Source organism: Natator depressus, chromosome 5, assembly GCF_965152275.1.
Source record: "Natator depressus isolate rNatDep1 chromosome 5, rNatDep2.hap1, whole genome shotgun sequence".
NCBI lineage: Eukaryota > Metazoa > Chordata > Testudines > Cheloniidae > Natator > Natator depressus.
The window spans coordinates 90,169,764-90,188,044 of NC_134238.1; the positions used below are offsets into that span (position 1 = coordinate 90,169,764).

The 18,281-nt window shown below is 38.6% G+C and overlaps 1 protein-coding gene and 1 long non-coding RNA gene across 7 annotated transcripts in view; one reads left to right on the forward strand and one right to left on the reverse strand.

The window, feature by feature from the left end:
* Positions 1-14,852, forward strand: part of GKAP1 (G kinase anchoring protein 1) — a 41,720-nt gene extending 26,868 nt beyond the window's left edge. For 3 of the 5 annotated variants that reach the window (XM_074953190.1, XM_074953188.1, XM_074953189.1), the window contains exons 5-12: positions 1,747-1,879; positions 3,606-3,628; positions 4,403-4,555; positions 6,503-6,604; positions 8,954-9,017; positions 11,145-11,215; positions 12,030-12,107; positions 14,604-14,846. In XM_074953190.1, coding sequence (XP_074809291.1) covers positions 1,747-1,879; positions 3,606-3,628; positions 4,403-4,555; positions 6,503-6,604; positions 8,954-9,017; positions 11,145-11,215; positions 12,030-12,107; positions 14,604-14,651 — 672 coding nt within the window. In that variant the 3' untranslated portion in view covers positions 14,652-14,846. Of the gene's footprint in view, positions 1-1,746; positions 1,880-3,605; positions 3,629-4,402; positions 4,556-6,502; positions 6,605-8,953; positions 9,018-11,144; positions 11,216-12,029; positions 12,108-14,603 lie in introns of all 5 variants that reach the window. The other 2 variants (XM_074953192.1, XM_074953191.1) reach the window with 2 other exon arrangements.
* LOC141987651 (uncharacterized) overlaps positions 1-18,281 on the reverse strand; it is a 47,865-nt gene that overhangs the window by 23,851 nt on the left and 5,733 nt on the right. Inside the window, exons 1-2 of one of the 2 annotated variants that reach the window (XR_012639597.1) lie at positions 3,050-3,184; positions 2,413-2,503 (exon numbers count right to left, since the gene is read on the reverse strand). This is a non-coding gene — a long non-coding RNA (uncharacterized LOC141987651). Of the gene's footprint in view, positions 1-2,412; positions 2,504-3,049; positions 3,185-18,281 lie in introns of those variants that run through there. The other variant, XR_012639598.1, reaches the window with a different exon arrangement.

Below are 18,281 nucleotides of genomic sequence, written 5' to 3' on the forward strand. Positions count from 1 at the left end.
TTGTACTTCTATTGGACAAACTAAGACTTTGCAGAGGTTTTTTGTTTGTTTGAAGGGAATCCCCACAATTAAGTTAAAGTTCTTAAAACTAAACTGTAATTTAACTTCCAATTTTAACTTCATTTTAAAATGCATGCTTAAGTACAGGCAAGCAAAGACTTAGTCTTTAAGCATAGCTGTTGGGGATTTGCTCTTGAGTCCAAATGGCATCTGCATGGATTTCAAGTAAAGAAGCCAACTCTCTAGCAGTTTGGGAGAACTTTGTATATGCTAGTAAATTTAAAATCTAGTAGCTGTTTATATTGTAGTCTCATAGTATAGGACAGGATTTCGAAACCTTTTTCTTTCTGAGCCCCCCCGGCTATTAAAAACTCCAGCTGAGGGAGAGGCATGGCTCTGGGCTTCAGCCGCAGGCGGTGAGGGGGTCGGTCCAGGCTTCAGCCACCAGGCTGGGGGCAGGGGTTGGAACTCTTGCCCTGTGGAGTACTGGGGGGCTCTGAACTTCCTGTCCTGGGCCCCAGCCAGTCTAAAACTGGCCTGCTTCGCAGACCCCCTGAAACCAGTTGCGGGGCAGTGGACCCCCAGTTGAGAGCGGCTGGTATAGAACATCAGAGACTGTTTTATCTTTTTTTCCCTGCTTTATTTATTTTCTATATCACTACTTTTTCTCTTTAAGTAAAACCTTCAAATCACACTTTACTATTTTCAGTGTAATGGCACATTTAATAAAACAGAACCTCAGGCTTAAAAAGAACTCATTAAAACTCTTTGTCTAATTTCATTTAAGAAGTAATGTCAGTTGGCTAGAGCATGGCCGCAGAATATTGGTGATCTACTGCTATATGAATGACTAGGGATATTGAGAGTAAATGTCAAGCAGATTTTTGTTTTTAAAGCAAGTATAATTGATTGTGACACTACTGTATTACAGTGCTTTTTTATTATATTATACTAAATAATTGATTTTTAGATACCATTTTATCTAGGTGTTGGGGTAGTAGGCTGACCATTCGCTGTACTGTTTGTGAATAGCTATACTCTGGTTTAAAGAACACAGTTGTTTCTTTAGGCTAATCAGAGTACAGAGCAAGAAAGATGTCTACCAAAAGCCTTCAAATTATTTTAGACCAAGAGCTTTGTCTGTGTACTGTCATTTTTCTTAAGAACACAAAACTTTAGAGCAGTGGTCCCCAAACATTTTAGGGTTGCGTGCCCCCCTGACCCTCCTGGGGCTGGGAGTGGGGGTGGGGCATGACGTGGACAGGAGTAAGGGGCTGGAGGTGGGTCTGAGAGCAGGGCTAGGAATGGAGCAGAGGCTGGGGGCTGGCTGCTCAGCCCCTGTCCAGGTGCAGCTCCCCCCCAAGTCTCTGGCTCAGGCTGGGAACGGAGTCACAGCCAGGGGCTGAGGGCAGGGCTGGGAGTGAAGCCGCAGCTGGGCTGTGGTGGGGTCAGCAGCTGGCCCCCGGCTGCATGTGAAGCCATGCTGAGTCTGGGGATAGGGCCAGGTACAGGGCCGGGAGCCGTGGCTGGGGGTGGGGCCAAAGCAAAGCTGGGGGCCTGGTGGGACTGGGCGGCCCTCCCTCCCTGCCCCCCCCGGGGCTGGCCTGGGCCTGCTAATGTTCCTCTGCGCCCCCTAAGGTGGCATGTCCCACAGTTTGGGGACCTCCGCTTTAGAGCAATTAAATTACTAATTGGTTTATTCATTAGAGTAAAATAGTGCAATCAGTAGGGTTTTATTCCTTTCAGGACTATGAAAATGCTGAAAATGCTTCACCTCCCTCAAAGTCAGTGAATAAGAAAGAGAAAAGAAAGAACCAGCAGGGAAAAGACAAACCTCTCACAGTGTCTCTGAAAGACTTTCAGTCAGACATTAATATAGGTATGCATTTTTATGTTTAAATATTTATTTACAAACCAAGTGTTTAATTCTTTGGAATTACTATGACATATACTTTTAATAACAAAATACTCTCTGGACTGAAACTCTGCATTTCCAAAGTCTCAGTTCAGGAACACTGTATTTAAATATATTCACTGAACAGTGTTAGAAACAAATAAACTAAACACTGTGTTCTAATGGCTCTAAATCTAACTTTAGGTATCCTGGATCTTCTTATTTTTAATGTGGACTAATCAGTTTAGCTAAGGAGAGGAGCAAATGAGAGAAGTATTTAACTGCTGAGGTGTGGAGAAGTACTGAACTTGTTTCGGTGACCAGTATCGGGCAATGGTCCAAGCTCACTCCAGAGGAAAAACTCTTTGCTCCCAGCTTGGTTGTACTTGCTGACTTGCTCTTCCCCACACTAGTGAGTTCCCTCTACTTTCCAGACAGTGGTAGGACACTAGTTGCCCTTTGCACCCAAAGCTGGGTCTTTTGGGGAGGAAGAATTAAGGGAGGGGAATATTGCTTACCACAGCACCTTTTACACTCTTTGGGTGCTGGTTTGTTCCTGTTGTCTTCAGAGCAGTGGTCCTGCCTTTAGCAGGGAAACAATGGTAGGATCTGGAAAGAGAAAAAATACTATTGAATCAAAAGTCTATTTAAAAAAAAAGTATTCTAAGCACTTATCTAAGTTACCAGTATTCTATTAAATGTGTGTTGATTTTAAAAACAAACCAAGAAACAAAAACAAAAAAACCAGTAAAACATCCGCAAAGGATGACAGTCTGAACAAATTATAGATGTTGATCTTGTCCCCTAATATGCTACTGGAAGGCACTGAGATTCTAAGGTGATAAGGGCAATATAAGAACCAGAATAGAATTAAATACAGTCTGCAGTCTGTTTATTGCAAAAATGTTGTTTGCCAGTTATGAATTCTCACTGCATTTAACAAATTAGGGTCTGCTTTCTGTTACGTTATTTTAAGGGATGGGGTTTAAAATACAACATAGACCAATGATACTCAGACTGAGGCTTGTCTTCACTACCGGCGTAAGTCGACCTAAGTTACGTGACTCCAGCTACATTATTCACGTCCCTGGGGTCGACTTCCCCTGGTGTCTTCCCTGCGCTCTGTCAATGGGAGACCCTCTCCAGTCAACTTACCTTACTCTTCTTGGAGAGCTGGAATACTTAAGTCGCTAATTCGACATCCACTGCATTGATTGCAGCAGCGTTGATCTCCCTGGTAGTGAAGCCCTGAGGCTCACAAGCTGCAAGTGGATCTTTAGTGTGTCTCCTGCAACTCTTTGCAGCACATGATTTTAAAACACTGTGTGATGTAATTATTAACCAATCAAGATACTTTTATTAACTAAGTTATCAACTTGCACTGATTTAACTTATTTGCTGTGAGAATAATATATATAAAATATAGTACTATAGTAAATGAAACAATGAATTCACACTACTGTTGGTCTTTTGAGTAATATTTATCGCTAATTTGGCTTCTGAACCACTGAGGTCTGAGTATCACTGGTGTAGACAGTCCTCTTTAATTCTTTAGTGTAATTTTGGGAAAAGAATGAGAGTTAATGCTGAAGAACCAAAATGGATTTTTCAGCCTCATTTGAATTATTTCACTTTGATAATTTTTGGTATGATTAAATCAATGTAGTATTTTTTTTAAAGTAATATTTATTTTTCCTGTGTTCTTTTTCAGATCCCCTTGCTAAAAAGCACGAGGTACGACTTATGTTCATTAGTTTAATAAAAACTAACACAACACCAAAGACCAGCTTAAATAATGAGGTTTTGTGTGCAGAAGATAAGTATTTAAACAAAGAGGCCTAATCACTTTCTGTAATGACAGGAATTAATTTTTCAAATCGGGTCCCTAAAGTATGTCCATAAAACTCGTGTGAGCAAATGCAAAGATAAAAGTCCATGAATGAGAACTTTATATATGCCTTTTCCAGTTTTGTGCCATCAGTTACAGGCTTGCATATTTTGTTGGTGCAGTTAAAACAGATTTGAAAGCCTGGCCCTAAAAGTTCTCTAGGCAGGGTACAAGAAGTTAAATAACTATTAGAAGCAGAGTAGATAAGAAAATATTAATGGCAAATATCGTGCAGTGGAACATTCCTAATATTATGACCCTTTTAGGTAGAAAAAGAAATATTTAACGTCAAAGTGATTTATAATTCAAAAATCTAGGTAGGCATTGCACAAAAGTATTAAATCAATGGGAATATTTTTTTTTCTCGCCTGATACCACTTCTGTGAAATGTTCTTATTTTTCAGAGTTTTATGGTTGGCAGGAAAATATGCACTAGGTTTAATTTAGTACTCCGTTTTCTCATGATGTGTCTCTATATATTAAAGAAGAGGATACCTATATTTTGTTCATTTTTGTGACTTTAAACACAGACTTCTTTAAAACTCAACTATATTTAATTGTTTAGCTGGATACTGACTTTTATTTAAATGGAGATAAATCATGACATTAATTCTTGACAGGAACTGAGCTCTTCCCAGACTTTATTGCATGATGGAGGATTCTTCAATAGACTGGAAGATGATGTTCATAAAATACTTATTAGAGAAAAAAGGAGAGACCAACTCACAGATTACAATGGAGTGGATAACTGTACATCTCATGAATATAGTCAGGCATGTACAATGGCAGCTATTTTCAAGTGCATGTGTTTGCTTGATGGATAACCGAAATAGAACGTGAAGCTTCTGCAATAATTTTTCTTACCAAAAAATATCTGACTGCTTATGCTCTCACAACTTCAGTTATATGCTGAAAACACAATTTATGGATAACTTTTTTGACTAGTTCATGTAAAAATGGTTTATAGGTCAGTGTATCGCTTTAGGAAAAACAAAATGCAAACAACTGAAATGGGACTGCCAAATCTTCTCCTCCTGAGAAGAAGGTCAAGAGGAAGGAATGACAAAGACCCACTCCTCTTTGATCTCTTTCCAGTAGCATAAATATCTTTGGAGAAGGGAGAATTACAAAATTGGCTCCTGAGGTGGTAGTTCTAACACCTTGGTCCCTACAGTCTGGTTGCAGTTCTCATGGAGCAGTCGTCAGGTCCTTTGACTACCTGTAGATATTTCTAGGGCTATTATTATTGTAGTAGTAGTCTGGCATTAGCAATTTTTTTTTTTCTTCAGAAAATACTACTTCTGCTCTGTGCCCCTTGCTGCAATGGTGACTGAATGTCCTTGCAGAAAGCCATAATGGGGATATTTCCTATGACTTCCATGTTGTTGAGTGGGATATTTCTTCCCTACAGTGAGAAAATAAAGTCAGAAGGGAGAGCAAATGCTGATTTTTAAGAATATAACTTTAATGTTTGAGAACAAGTTTCATCTTGATCTGACTGTTAAAAGCTGAAGTAATTCAGTTACGACTGTACTTTTAAGATTTAATTATGTGTTCTGGTTTGTCCTAGTTTTTTTTTTCCCCCCGACTTGGTATCCTTTCCTTCTCTACTCAGTTGAGAGAGCTGAGCTGAGGTTACAGTCTTGTTGTGACTTTACTATTCACAACCTTCACAAACCTTGCTATACTCCTTCAGGAAAAAAAAATCTGATATTCTCTTTAGTTCTAATCTTCTTAAAAAAACAATCTTTTTTTGGAGAAAAGATGACTGTTAGCATTGCATATGCTCCAGCTAAACACAGTGTGCAGGATTCAGTCATTTTGAGCGTGAACTTGAAACAGCGTTAGCATTTAATCTGGTTTGTGTGTACTTTTGCTCCCAGCTCTTTGTAGCACGTTTAATCTTAAAAAAAAAAAAAAAAAAATACAGAGCGCTTTTTTGCCCAAAACTACTTCCATTCCCCCTCCTCCTCTCATACATCTAAAGCATCAAAAAGTTGCCTAGCTCCTAAAATCTTCTAGCATGGTTTAGTAAACTAGGACTTCCACAGTTGTAAAAACAAAGGGCAAAGTTGTCTCATATGCTGGGTACAAGCATTTTTTTCTAACAGCTTCTATTCAGGTGGGGTTAAAGCGTGTACACTAATATTCGAAAACACTTAAATAGTTTGTCACACTTAGATCTGGTTCTCTAGCAATAAGAATAAAATCCAATAGTCAAGGCTTAGAGAGCTTCTCCCATTTTGCTTGCACTTCCACCGAATGTGCTGCTTCAAGTCTAATGTTTTTTGAAGTTGAAAAAGATTTTAAAAAAATCCTGCTTGTGTATCCATCCATAAAAGCTTCTAAAATATTTTTAAAGCTATATTTTTAACATGATTCTGAAGCTCTGTCACATGATTCTGCCAGATACCCAGTCTTTAAATGTTTTATGGCTTGGTCCTTCAAAACATAACGTGAAGCATGCAAGTATTTGTTAAAACTTAAACACTTTGTTACTGATTTACATATACCATATTTTAATGGTTGAGCAGATATGGAAAACCAACACTTTTTTGCACAAGAGCTACTTTGAAGCAACCAGGCTGATAGTGGGTTGTTTTTTTTTCTTTGTTTGGACACAGTCAAGGGCAGCTGAATTCTGCCTTTTGCAGGAGTGAAATTCTAATGCAAACTTTTAGAGTTAGTCCTAAAATTGTATGGTTGCTTATTTTTTGTAGGAGGTTATTTTGAAAGATGGAAAAACAGAACGATTAAAGTTGGAACTTGAAAAGAAAGATACCGAAATTCAGCAACTGAAAAGCATCATTACTCAATGGGAGGTATGTAGTTGATGATGTTTCCAAGTATTGAACAAAATCTAACTTCTTTTTTTACCCATTTGATTAAGCCAAAACATGGTTAGTCTGAAAGGGAACTTTGTGTTGGCCACCAAAATATTACCTTTCCAGAGCATCTTTCTCCAAAGTTGTTCCTGCAGTACCAGATGGATTGACCTTTCTTGGCAAGTAAGACAGGTATCTATAAATAAACTGACTACTGTAAGAAGGTCACCCATCAAGGAGTAAATATTTATCAGTTTTGGCGTACCCAAGTACCATTTGTTTCCCAGATGTTGCCGTTTTGTTAGCTGTCAAGACTGTAGACCAATCTGCAATGCCTAAAAAAGGAAACCAGTGCATACTTCCCCAGGTACAAGAGAAACCATTTAGAGCTGTAGCCCTGTAGCATTGAAATGGAGCTTTGCATCTGCTGTGCCCCTTCTCCCAACCTATGAGGAAGATTTCAAAACAATATTCAGTACAAAGGTTGACCCCTCACTAAATCCTCTGGTGTTGCTGGATGCTCAATTAGATAGGAAAATTCCCAGAATTGCTGCCCTGGAACACCATATTAATACCTGTCCTGACTCTAGCTGACACGGGTTGAAAATGAATACAAAGCAGCAAGGATGGAACTTTTTTATGAGAAATTACCGTTATGTCAAAAGGCAAGGGTAAATGCACTGAAGCACCAGGACCAACTTCTTATTGGTCACATTAAATCAGCTTTTGTTTATCTTTGCTTGGGAGTGGTGAACAGGAATACAAGGAGGAATAGTTGGTTTATGTAAATAAAAACAGATAGATATGTCAACTGCATAACTTAGCCTTGGGTACTGAACAGTTGAACTCTGAATAAACAGCATTAAATTGTTGACAATAGTGATTTTCTAATCGGAACTTAGCTGAAATGTTGAATATGATTTCAATCTGCTGCAAAACAGGAAACAAGTTTTTTGGTTAACAGCTGTTGTCATGTGTCAGGGTTGGGCTCACAGATGAAATTAATTGAAATGGAAAACCATTTCTATTTGATATTTCTCCTAGAGTACAGTTGGCAGAATAATGCAGTGCACAAGAACTCTTCTTAAGTGCTTCATTTCATGTGATGTAACCTGTTAAGACTATCAAGCAGAAACTCTTTTATGTTTATTGGGCATTGAAGGGTATAGAAAGCTTTAGCTAGCTGTGAGTCTGGAAGAATGCATTACTATGACAATTTAAATTCACTTTTATTGGCATTGGGCTCAATAAATATGGCTCTAAAGCATGGCGCTATAGAAGGGATGGTGTGGCATTCGAGTATACTTTCTTGGAGAGGTTGAAGGTACTCTCCTGTAGAATTATCTACCCACCCCTTTTCAATATTGGCATTTGCTGTTCCTCATACTGCTCCCATGCAATTGAATCAGCATCCTGTTAGAAGGAACACTGTGCTAACTTTGTTTATAAACCAGCTGACCCTGTTGTATGAAGCATTATGGCGTTAACATGAGGGATGTGATTGGTGTGTAAGTGGAGCATTGTAGCTTGCCACCAGGTTCAAGATATCCTATAAAAAATAATTTTCTTCAAGGCCAGAGAGAGCAATATAGGGACACCGAAATGGGGAGAAAAGAGAGTGAGGAAAATATAAAACACAGGTGTAGAATTAAGAAAAGACACAGAAACCAAACTGCCAGAATTGGCACCAGTGACCAGTCATGAGAAGTGCTACCTTAGAAGAGGCAATTCAGGCATCAGATGGACAGGAGAGATCAGTAAGGTCAGAAAAACTGAAAGATGAAGAGTCCAAAAGAGAATTTCCTTGCCTGTAAGGTCTTTGGGGGGCAGTGATCATGTTTTCCCTATGTGTCCTTGTATAGCACCTAGGGCAATGAGGACTCAATCCTAAATGTGCTCTTTGGCTACCACCATAGTATAAATGTCACTTCTTTTGGCATTAGAATTCTTTCATGTGGCCTTAATTTTTTTTCAAGGAACCCACAAAACCTCTGTCAGGCATGGAGCTAAAATCTTCCAGAAAGTTCTGTGTTTCTGTTTAGCAGTTTGTTCTTCTCTTTCTCCATTCACACCATGTGTAGTTGATTTTGAATCTTCTGTAGTGCCAGGGCCTGCTTGAGCTCCTTTGACTGTGGCCTCTAATTGATTTAAACTACCACTCTTGTATTCTCTCATCCTTGACTCCTATGCATTTAAATAGATGAGTCTAGAACCCTTGTGCTTCTTAAATTAACCGTAAAATCATGGCTTTCAAATTTGATGTTTAAAAATAACAAATACCAATTTAAAGAAGGTCCCTTTTGCCATATAGTAAAAGGTGATTTTATTTAAATCTCTTAATATTAGGTGAAGTATAAAGAAGTAAAAGCAAGAAATGCACAGCTGTTGAAAATGTTGCAGGAAGGTGAAAGTGAGTAAAATTTATTCTCTAAGATGTGAATTTTAAAGCGTACAAAGTTGTTTTAAAAATTACTTAAATGACTTTGAAAAACAGTTTTTAAAGATAAATTGATAAGAGTAATGAGTGGCAACTGTAAATTGTAATAGTGGAATGATTTAATCTGACAATTGCCTTTGCTAGTCACTCAGACTGAAAATGAATTAGTGACTAGCGTTCAATTTCATTAGTTACTATTTCAGTAAAATTGTCTTTATAAGCAACCTCCTAATATGAATATAAGAATCATGTGATTGTGTTAGACTTTTTAATACTGCTGGGTCATGCATGTTAAAGTTGGTTCCATGACATCAGGTGCAGTATGTAAACTATAGTGCATCACACATTGTAAAACAATATGAGAGAGGAGGGTAACTCAGAAGAAATTTTGTAATTTTACCAGTATTGGGGATGCTACACTATAACAGGCTCACTAGTGACACTATAGTTAAAGTTGCCCATGTGTTTCCATTCCAACCCCCAGTTCTTAGTCACTCATAATTTACTGAAAATTTCTGATGTCTTAGGGTGAAATATTTTTGGGAAAAAAATAATTGGTTCAGCCAGTTTTGGAGGAGTGTGGAAACAAGGTTGTCCAGTGTCTGGTTTACGACCAGGATGCCCTGTCAAAAAGGGACCGTGGGAGGCTCTGGTCAGCACTGCTGACCGGGCTGTTAAAAGTCCAGTCGGTGGTGCAGCAGGGCTAAGGCAGGCTCCCTGCCTGTTGTGGCTCCACAAGGCTCCCAGAAGCAGCAGCGAGGCGGCCAGAAGGCTTGGCACACTGCCCCCGCCCCAAACGTTGGCTCTGCAGCTCTCATTGGCCAGGAACCACGGATAATGGGAGCTGCGGCGGCAGTGCCCGGAGATGGGGCTGCGCACAGAGCATGGCCACACCTCTGCATAGGAGCCGGAGGGAGGGACGTGCTGCTGCTTCTGGGAGCTGCTTAAGGTAAGTGCCACCCAGAGCTTGCACCCGTGACACCCTTCTGTGCCCCAGCCCTGATCCCCCTCCTGCCCTCCAAACCCCTTGGTCCCAGCCCGGAGCGCTCTCCTATACCCCAAACCCCTCATCCCCAGCCCCACCCGAGAGTCTGCACACTCAGCCGGAACTCTCAGATCCCCGAGCCCCATCCCGCACTCTGAACCCCTCATTTCTGGCCCCACCCAATAACCTACACCACAGCCCCCTACCTCAGCCTGGAGCCCCCTCCCGCACCCTAAACTCCTCTCTTCTGGCCGCATCCCCAGCTGGATCCCTCATCCCAACCCCCTGAGCCAGCCCAGTGACAATGAGAGAGTGAGTTATGGGGGGGATAGCGAGTGACAGTGGAAGGGGAATAAAGTGAACGGGGACGGGGCCTCAGAGGAGGGGCGGGGCAAGGGTGTTCCATTTTGTGAGAGTATAAAATTGGCAACCCTATGTGGAAACAATGTCCTATTACAAAATAATAATCTTACCACCTCTTTTACTAATTTCTTGCTGAAATAGCTGAGGGAAAAAGATTAATTTGATGGAACACTTACTGAGGAAAAATTAATTTGTCTTTTGGTAAAAACTAGCTTGAATGTGGTAGATTGAGCCTTGAAAATCCCAATTTTCACATGTACAGTAGGGGTTTATAATGATAGCACTATTCTGAATTATCCACAACCTTCAAAGAAAGTAACCAAGTATGTAGGTTCAGCACACCTTAATTTTGCTATGTATTTAAAACTTTAACCAAGGTTTTCACATTGATTTAAGGCATGGCTTTGGAAAGCTTACCATCTCAAGCTCCATCCATACCCAGAGAACCATGCAGGTGGACCTGTGTCCATAGTAAGTCTCTGTGAAGTCTGTGGGATCCCATACAGGTGCAGGCAGTGAAAGTTTCCTAAAAGGCCTAAAAAGCTTCCTATATTCACAGGCTGCTGCTACTGGAAATGGTAATAGACTGTAGGCTCCAGGCAACTCCTATGGTTGGTCCTGCCTTCAATGATGACTGAGGAAATATCCTAAGGGTAGCAAAAAAATGGATCAAGCAAAACCCCAACTACGGATATATATATAAATACTTCTAAAGACAGAGACAGCCTAATGTTCTTGTTTTGTTTTTTAAGTGAAAGACAAAGCAGAAATACTTCTACAGGTTGATGAATCTCAGAGTATCAAGAATGAGTTGACCTTACAGGTAAGTTTTTTTTTTTTTATAAAAATTAAACCTTGTGAATATTTTTAAAAATAGTATATGAAGGCAAACAGCAAAGCCAAACTGAAAATGGGTATAAGCACAGAAATAAGTGCAGAATTCCTCTCTATCCAGATTCTGTGTGTTAATGGACAGAGTATATAAGATCCAGCTACCCTTTTTTAAATGGCATTTGTGCATTCAGAGATTTCTACTGCAGAAGAGTCAGCAGATTTCCAAAACGAAGCATTAACATTTATTATATGAACATAGTATAGGGAGTACACACCATATTTCTGTATTTGTTTTGGCTTTGCAGTGGTTTTTAATTAAAATATTAAACTTGATCCAGTATTCCATTTGTGCAGTGTCATAGAATGACACGAAATAGTATAATTCAGTTTCCATTAATTGTGAATGCTGAGATAATCACCTCTTAAGCGTGAGGTAATTGAATCAATTGTGTTGCATTAAATTACATCAGTTACAGTACACTGACATAAAATAAAATCTGAAAGAAAACTGTCACTTTTCGTATCACATTATTCAGGCAAACACAAAGAGGCACTTGGGAACTAATAGAGACTTAGGGAATACTACTTGTACTTTGTGTGGTACATCAAATTTTGATCATTTTGAGAATAATCACTTTCTTGAATAAACTAAATATCTCTTCCAATCAACACTTTTTTTAAAAATTTTATTTATATAAAAAAATATTTAGGCTGTTGAACTGCAGCAGAAATGTTCAGGGTGTGTGTGTGTGTGTGTTTGGAGATTAAGATCATTCTGTAACATTTTAAAAAAATTGTTGTAGGTGACTACACTTCATGCTGCATTAGAACAAGAAAGATCTAAAGTGAAATTATTACAAGCAGAACTAACAAAATATCAGGTATTTTTTTAAATTGTCTCTAGAAATTCACCAATGTTTAGTATAATTCTAATGGTCTGTGGAAACATTGATACAGGAGAATCTTGACTTTTGAATAGTTCCTTTGAAAGTAATGTATCTGTGTAGTTGCTAAAGTTGGTGCTACCTAGGCGATTTTAAAAAATGGACTTTTTTTAGAAAAAGAGTAACAAAACTGAAGCATAGTTACACATTTACTTGGGTGGCTGAATGGATTTAGTCTTCCATTTTGTGCCTCAAAACCTACTTGAATTATACAGGTAAACAAGATTACACATCTTTGTTGCTTCTATATACTCTTAACATTCTGAATATAAGACTACATCTAAATTTTGATCTTGTATATTTTTCTTATCTGGGACAGGTAACCTGAAGCCAAGTGCAAGTCTTAGTAGATTGAATAATGGCTTTTTCTCCACCCATGGCAAACCTTTAAAATGAGATAAATGAAATAGATTTTCATTTTGCTTTTAATATATAGAAGAGTGCATTTAATGATCTGTGCTTTTTAATGTGGCATTTTCTACTTGGCTCAGCAATAGAGCAATTTTTGTTAATGAAATATAAGACATGAAAAAATGTTTGAAATTGTTTTCATGTAAGCTGAATTTTCACACTTGCATGCTTTTATACTTCTTCAATTATGAGCACCTTCAAAATAGTGAAATTATTTGATTTCACAGCAATAAGATGCTGTGCTTATTTCTGTATGGTAGTATTTCCTTTGGAAAAAGACTTAAAACAATGCTGAAAGAAAATATTGCTTCAGTTATAGGTAAGGTTAAGATTTTGTCAGTTATTTTTAGTAAAAGTCATGGACAGATTGCAGTCAATAAACAAAAATTAACAGAAGCCCACGACCTGTCCATGACTTTCACTAAAAATAACCCGGGGAGCGGGAGGGCTGATCACCATGGGGGATTGAAGCTGAAGGAGTCCCAGAGTTTTATTAAAATCACGGAATCCATAACTTAATCCTATCCTTAGTTATAGGGAAAGCTCATCACTTGTAAGTTAAAATAGAAAGTTTTCAAGTAGCTGCATAGACTTGGGTGTAAACAGGAAGCTCTCTTGTTTCGAGCTATAACCTGTTTGTTTATGCTGGAGTACTGCGTGTTCATCCCACGACAATACCTCATTATTGCATTAGAATCTAATTATTCTTTCTGATAAAGCAACAGATTCAACCTCTCATTGCTTTAACATCTTCCCTCTCTGATATTCCATGATGCTCTATCCTCAATTTCACCTGCTTTTCCCTGTGCATCTCCCAGGAATGATCTCATACACTCAAAGTGTAAATTATTTTTACAGTAATTCCCAAATGTGTACAAGCATACCTTGACCTCTCGCTCTCTGTTCACTCTCACACATCCAGCATGCCACACCACTAATACTTAAAAACCAACCAAGCAAAACAAAAACAAACCCTCCTATTACCATCAAACTCCATCATATTCCCTGTCACTCAGACTTACAACTTTACTGCTGCATTTAACTTTTCTCTAATATCCATGCTGTTGCTAATTTCTCTCATTTCTTCCTCCAGATCTCCAAAATCCATCTTTTATTCCTACAAAAATCCTCATCTTTGTCTTGATTGTCTCTTCTCTTCCCTCCCTCTGTATTCAAATTCTGCTTTTAAAATGTTCCTTCTTCTCCACTCCTATTATCTCCTTCCTCATTTAATCCCCTTTGCTGCCTTTCTTTTTGTGCGAAGTTCAAGCTTGCCGTCTGTTTTAAGGGCACTGCACAATTACACCATCACAATTTCTACTTTTATTCCTTCCTATAATTCTCTTAGGTTGCCTATCAAAGGACCCCTTCTCCCACTTTTGTCTTTGCACTGTCTTCCATGACCTCCCTCACCTGTTTTGAGCTTCTCTCATTTGTGCACCAAAAGACTCATAGATTTTTATGGCCCGAAGAGAGCATCATGATCATCTAGTCTGACCTCTTGTATATTGTAGTCCACAGAACATCACCCAGCCTCTCCCGTAATAGGCCCATAACCTCTGGCTGAGTTATTGAAGTCCTCAGTTCTTGATTTAAAGACTTTGTTACAGAGCCTCCACCATTTACTTTAGTTCACACCAGCAGTGACCTGAGCCCCACACTGCACACCACTTCTTAATCTGAGTATTGCCCTAAAACACACTTTGTCTATGAATCCTTTCAATAGTTCTACCAAAAGTGTTTTTTAAAATTCTTTGCTTTATCATATGTTGTCAATCATTCTCTTCATTTGTGAGTTCCCTGAGGCAAGAACTATTCACCTATTTTGTACAGCACATTTGGTGCTCAGATGATAATGGTTGAGTTGTATATGTAAAATGCTATTCAATTCAAGATTTAAACAATCAAAAAATCATTGGCTTAACTGACGTGCATGTCTTTATACCCATATGTATCTCTTACTAAATATTCAAATATGTCAAATGTATTTTTTTAGTTTACCATTTCACTTTTCTTCTACAGGGTGGGAGAAAAGGGAAAAGAAACTCAGAATCTGACCAATGCAGATGATCGTACTAGCCATCAAATTGAAAGCAAAAAATCAAATCTTGTTCTTCAGGGTTTTGCAGAAATGTATATATTTGTTGTACACTGCAAAGCTATGCAGTTTTTTGGAAAGAAGCTAACCATTACTAATTTGACTGACATTCTAAATAGTTAATTTGTTGCACTTTCTGTTAGTTTAAAGAAAAAAGTAGAGAACTGTTCTAGCAGAGCTCAAACATTGTTGCTGTTAATGCCATAATTAGTTTATCAGTCAATAAAATTTACTCTTTCATTTGTATGTCTAAACTCTTGCTTTTTAGAATAGGTTGCATTATTACATCTATTTAAAGGTCAACCTTTCTAATTCCTCTAAAATTAGAAAGCTTAGTTGGATTTCTTTTGAAATTAAGTGTGTTTTAGAAGGGTGCAGTATAGGATTAGTGACCCAAATTTGGAGGAGTTTGAGCCATGATTTTCACAAATATAAGCCCCCAGAAAATAAAAAGGCATTTAAAAAAGATTTCTAGGTGGGGTTTTTGTCCAAAGCTAGTGATCAAATGGTTGATGAGCTAGGGTAAAAATAGTCTGTCAAGTTTTATCCAAGATAGCGCTTGGCACTCACTAAATCTTTGGGTGATCCAGAATGGTATTTAAGAAAATGTACAATTTAACACTCTGCGTGCCCCAGTACAAAAAGATGACTTGACAGTTTCCATTCCTGCCATTTTATGTTTTAAAGCTGTATTCTTGTAAGTTCTCTAAACTTTGAACAGTTAATCCAATTGCTTTGAAATTTGATGCGCCCCATAAGAGTGCGAGGAGTAGCATTAGTGATCCCAATTTGGGATCATTTGACTGAGGGCTTCTCAAGTTACAGCCCCGCTTGGTTTTCTTTTGCTGCATTGTACTGTAAAACTGAGTCAGAGGTACTAAAGACTGAGGGGTTTGTTCAGACTACAGGGGTATGAATAGCAGTGTGCACCGAAGTGCTGTGCTGTAACTTTCCCATGTGGACACTGTGGTAACGAACTGAAAGGTTCCTAGTTCACATTAATGTAGTCCTCAATTTTTTGTTTGTGTCCCTTATTAATGTTAGATGGAATCCTGTGGGGGAGAGTGAATGATTTTAAAAGGTGAATAGCTTGTACATTTCAGTAACTCTCAGGTTGGCAGAGTAAAAGCATGTGTGTCAATGGAGCGTATTGGGGCCTTGCTGAAAGAGGGCAACATTAAGGTTGCATAGGTAACCTTAACTGTGTATTTCCTGGGTTTCAGAAGTTTGAGTTTTGATCAGTTCAGCATTCTGCAAGAGGAACAACATAACACCAAGCAACCTTAACTCCACATTTATGTAGGTTGTTTTTTTCTTTTACCATTTAATTATCAATATTTAGCTCTTGTTAGGATACGAGTGCCCTGGGGAAAGTGTCTCCATAATACCATTCATCTGTCTGTAAATGTCAGTGAGAGACTCTTATTGAAACCAAGAACATGGCTGCTGGAAATTTATTTGCAATAAAAAAGCATAGTACATATTTGATTTTACAGTACTTAAACCAAGCCTTTAGTAAGGCCAGCATGTTGGAGTATAACCAGGGCTTTGCGTACCCTGCATCACAATGGGACCAAATCTACAGTAGTAATTTATTCTAGTGCCATGAAATTCCCTTCATTCCCATTCCCCACAATCCCCCAAACAAACATGCACAACTACAGCTTGTAGCTGTAAATGCTTATTGGTTTAAACTCTGTAAATAGACTGTGTCATTACATGAGAGATTTTCAGAAATATAAATGACAGGTCCCTAACTCCCATTGCCTTTTCAATAGAAGCTAGGGACCTAAAGCACTGGACTGGGACTCTGGTCTGGGTTTAGCTCCCAACTCCAATCTTGGGCAAGTCACTTAATCTCTGTAGCTCAGAAAGATACTTCCCTACCTCACAAGGGTGTTGCAAGGACAAGTTCATTGTTTAAGAATCATTCAGCTATTGCACTGGTGGGGTCCTATAGACACACATTTTTCTTTGCAAGCTTGACTTTAATTTGACTCAAAGTCTTTTTGAAATCAGTGGTTGCACAGGACTGGTGTGTGAGGAAAAAGTCAACTGGTCCTGGAGTAATTAATAACAAGTGAAGTAATTGGTTAACATAAAAGTTGAGCGTCCTATCAAGAATGTTCATTAACTAACACAACAGTTGCAGAATTTGCAGTTCCTATGGTAATTTAGATCAGTAAGGGAGGACTGACCTGGATGGATCTATTTTGCTCCTTATGTGTAGAAATATAAGTCACGCCTTCCACTCTTTAAAGGGTTTTGTTGAAAATTAACACATTTAAAAGCAAATAGCATAGATATACAAATACATTATAGCATTAACTCTGAAGTACTACATACTCAACAGTAAATTGGTGTATATAGCACTATACAAGCTGGTAAGAAGACAAGGACCATGTCCTAAAGGCCTTACGATCTAAAATAGATACCCAAAGGAGAAATTACAACAGACTGGGAATGAAGTAAGAAGGGGCTGCTCTTGAGAGATTATTCGGGACATTTTAGATCACATCTAAAAAATAAATAAAAAAATTTAAAAAATACATGATCAGGTGTGAGCAGGAAGGGGTAACGAAATTGAGATTATATAGAGAAAACTAATTTGAGGAGGAATTTGAAGGACAAAAGAAGGTCATTTGGCTCAAGGAAGAAAGAAGCTGGTCTAAATATAAAGTTGGTATGAAGAAAGGACCAGGTTTGTGAGTGAGAAGAGAAAGAAGAGCACATTAAGGATAGACCAGAGCATGGAACATACCATAGGTAGTGAAAGGAGACAAACTGAGATACCTGTTAGGATAAAGTTGCATATAGCCTTAAGAGGCTTTAGATACCAAGGAGAAATAAATAAGCAAAAACAAACTAAGATGCTAAGGAGAAGGAGAGATCATGCAGAGCACTGGAAAGGTGCCCACTTTATGCAGAAAGACTAGAAATGTCAAGTAAAATGTTGGACAAAATTTAAGTGAGATTTTCATTCATTATCTGAAACTCCTGGTAGGAGTCCATTAATGGTTTCTGTGATGGGTTCGGTCACAGAGACCCAGTTGGGACTGTTACCTGATGTGCTGAGACTACCTCTGAGCCTGTTTTCTCTACCAGTTTGGGCCTCCAGAACCCTGCCTTGTTGAGCCAGACATGCCAGTCTGCTCCAACACAGACCTAGGGTCTGAACCATTTGCCCCAAAGCTGCAGACTTAACTGAAAATGGCTTAGCAAGAGTTCCTGTCTCCAGCACCCAGACACCCAACGGGATCCAAACCCCAAATAAATCTGTTTTATTCCGTATAAAGCTTATACAGAGTAAACTCATAAACTGTTTACCCTCTATAACACTGATAGAGAGATATGCACAGCTGTTTGCTCCCCCGGGGTATTAATTACTTACTCTGGGTTAATAAGCAAAAAGTGATTTTATTAAGTATAAAAAGTAGGATTTAAGTGGTTCCAAGTAATAACAGACCAAAGTAAGTTACCAAGCAAAATGAAACAAAACACGCAAGTCTAAGCCTAATATATTAAGAAACTGATTGCAGATAAAATCTCACCCCCAGAGATGTTCCAATAAGCTTCTTTCACAGACTGGACTCTTTCCGAGT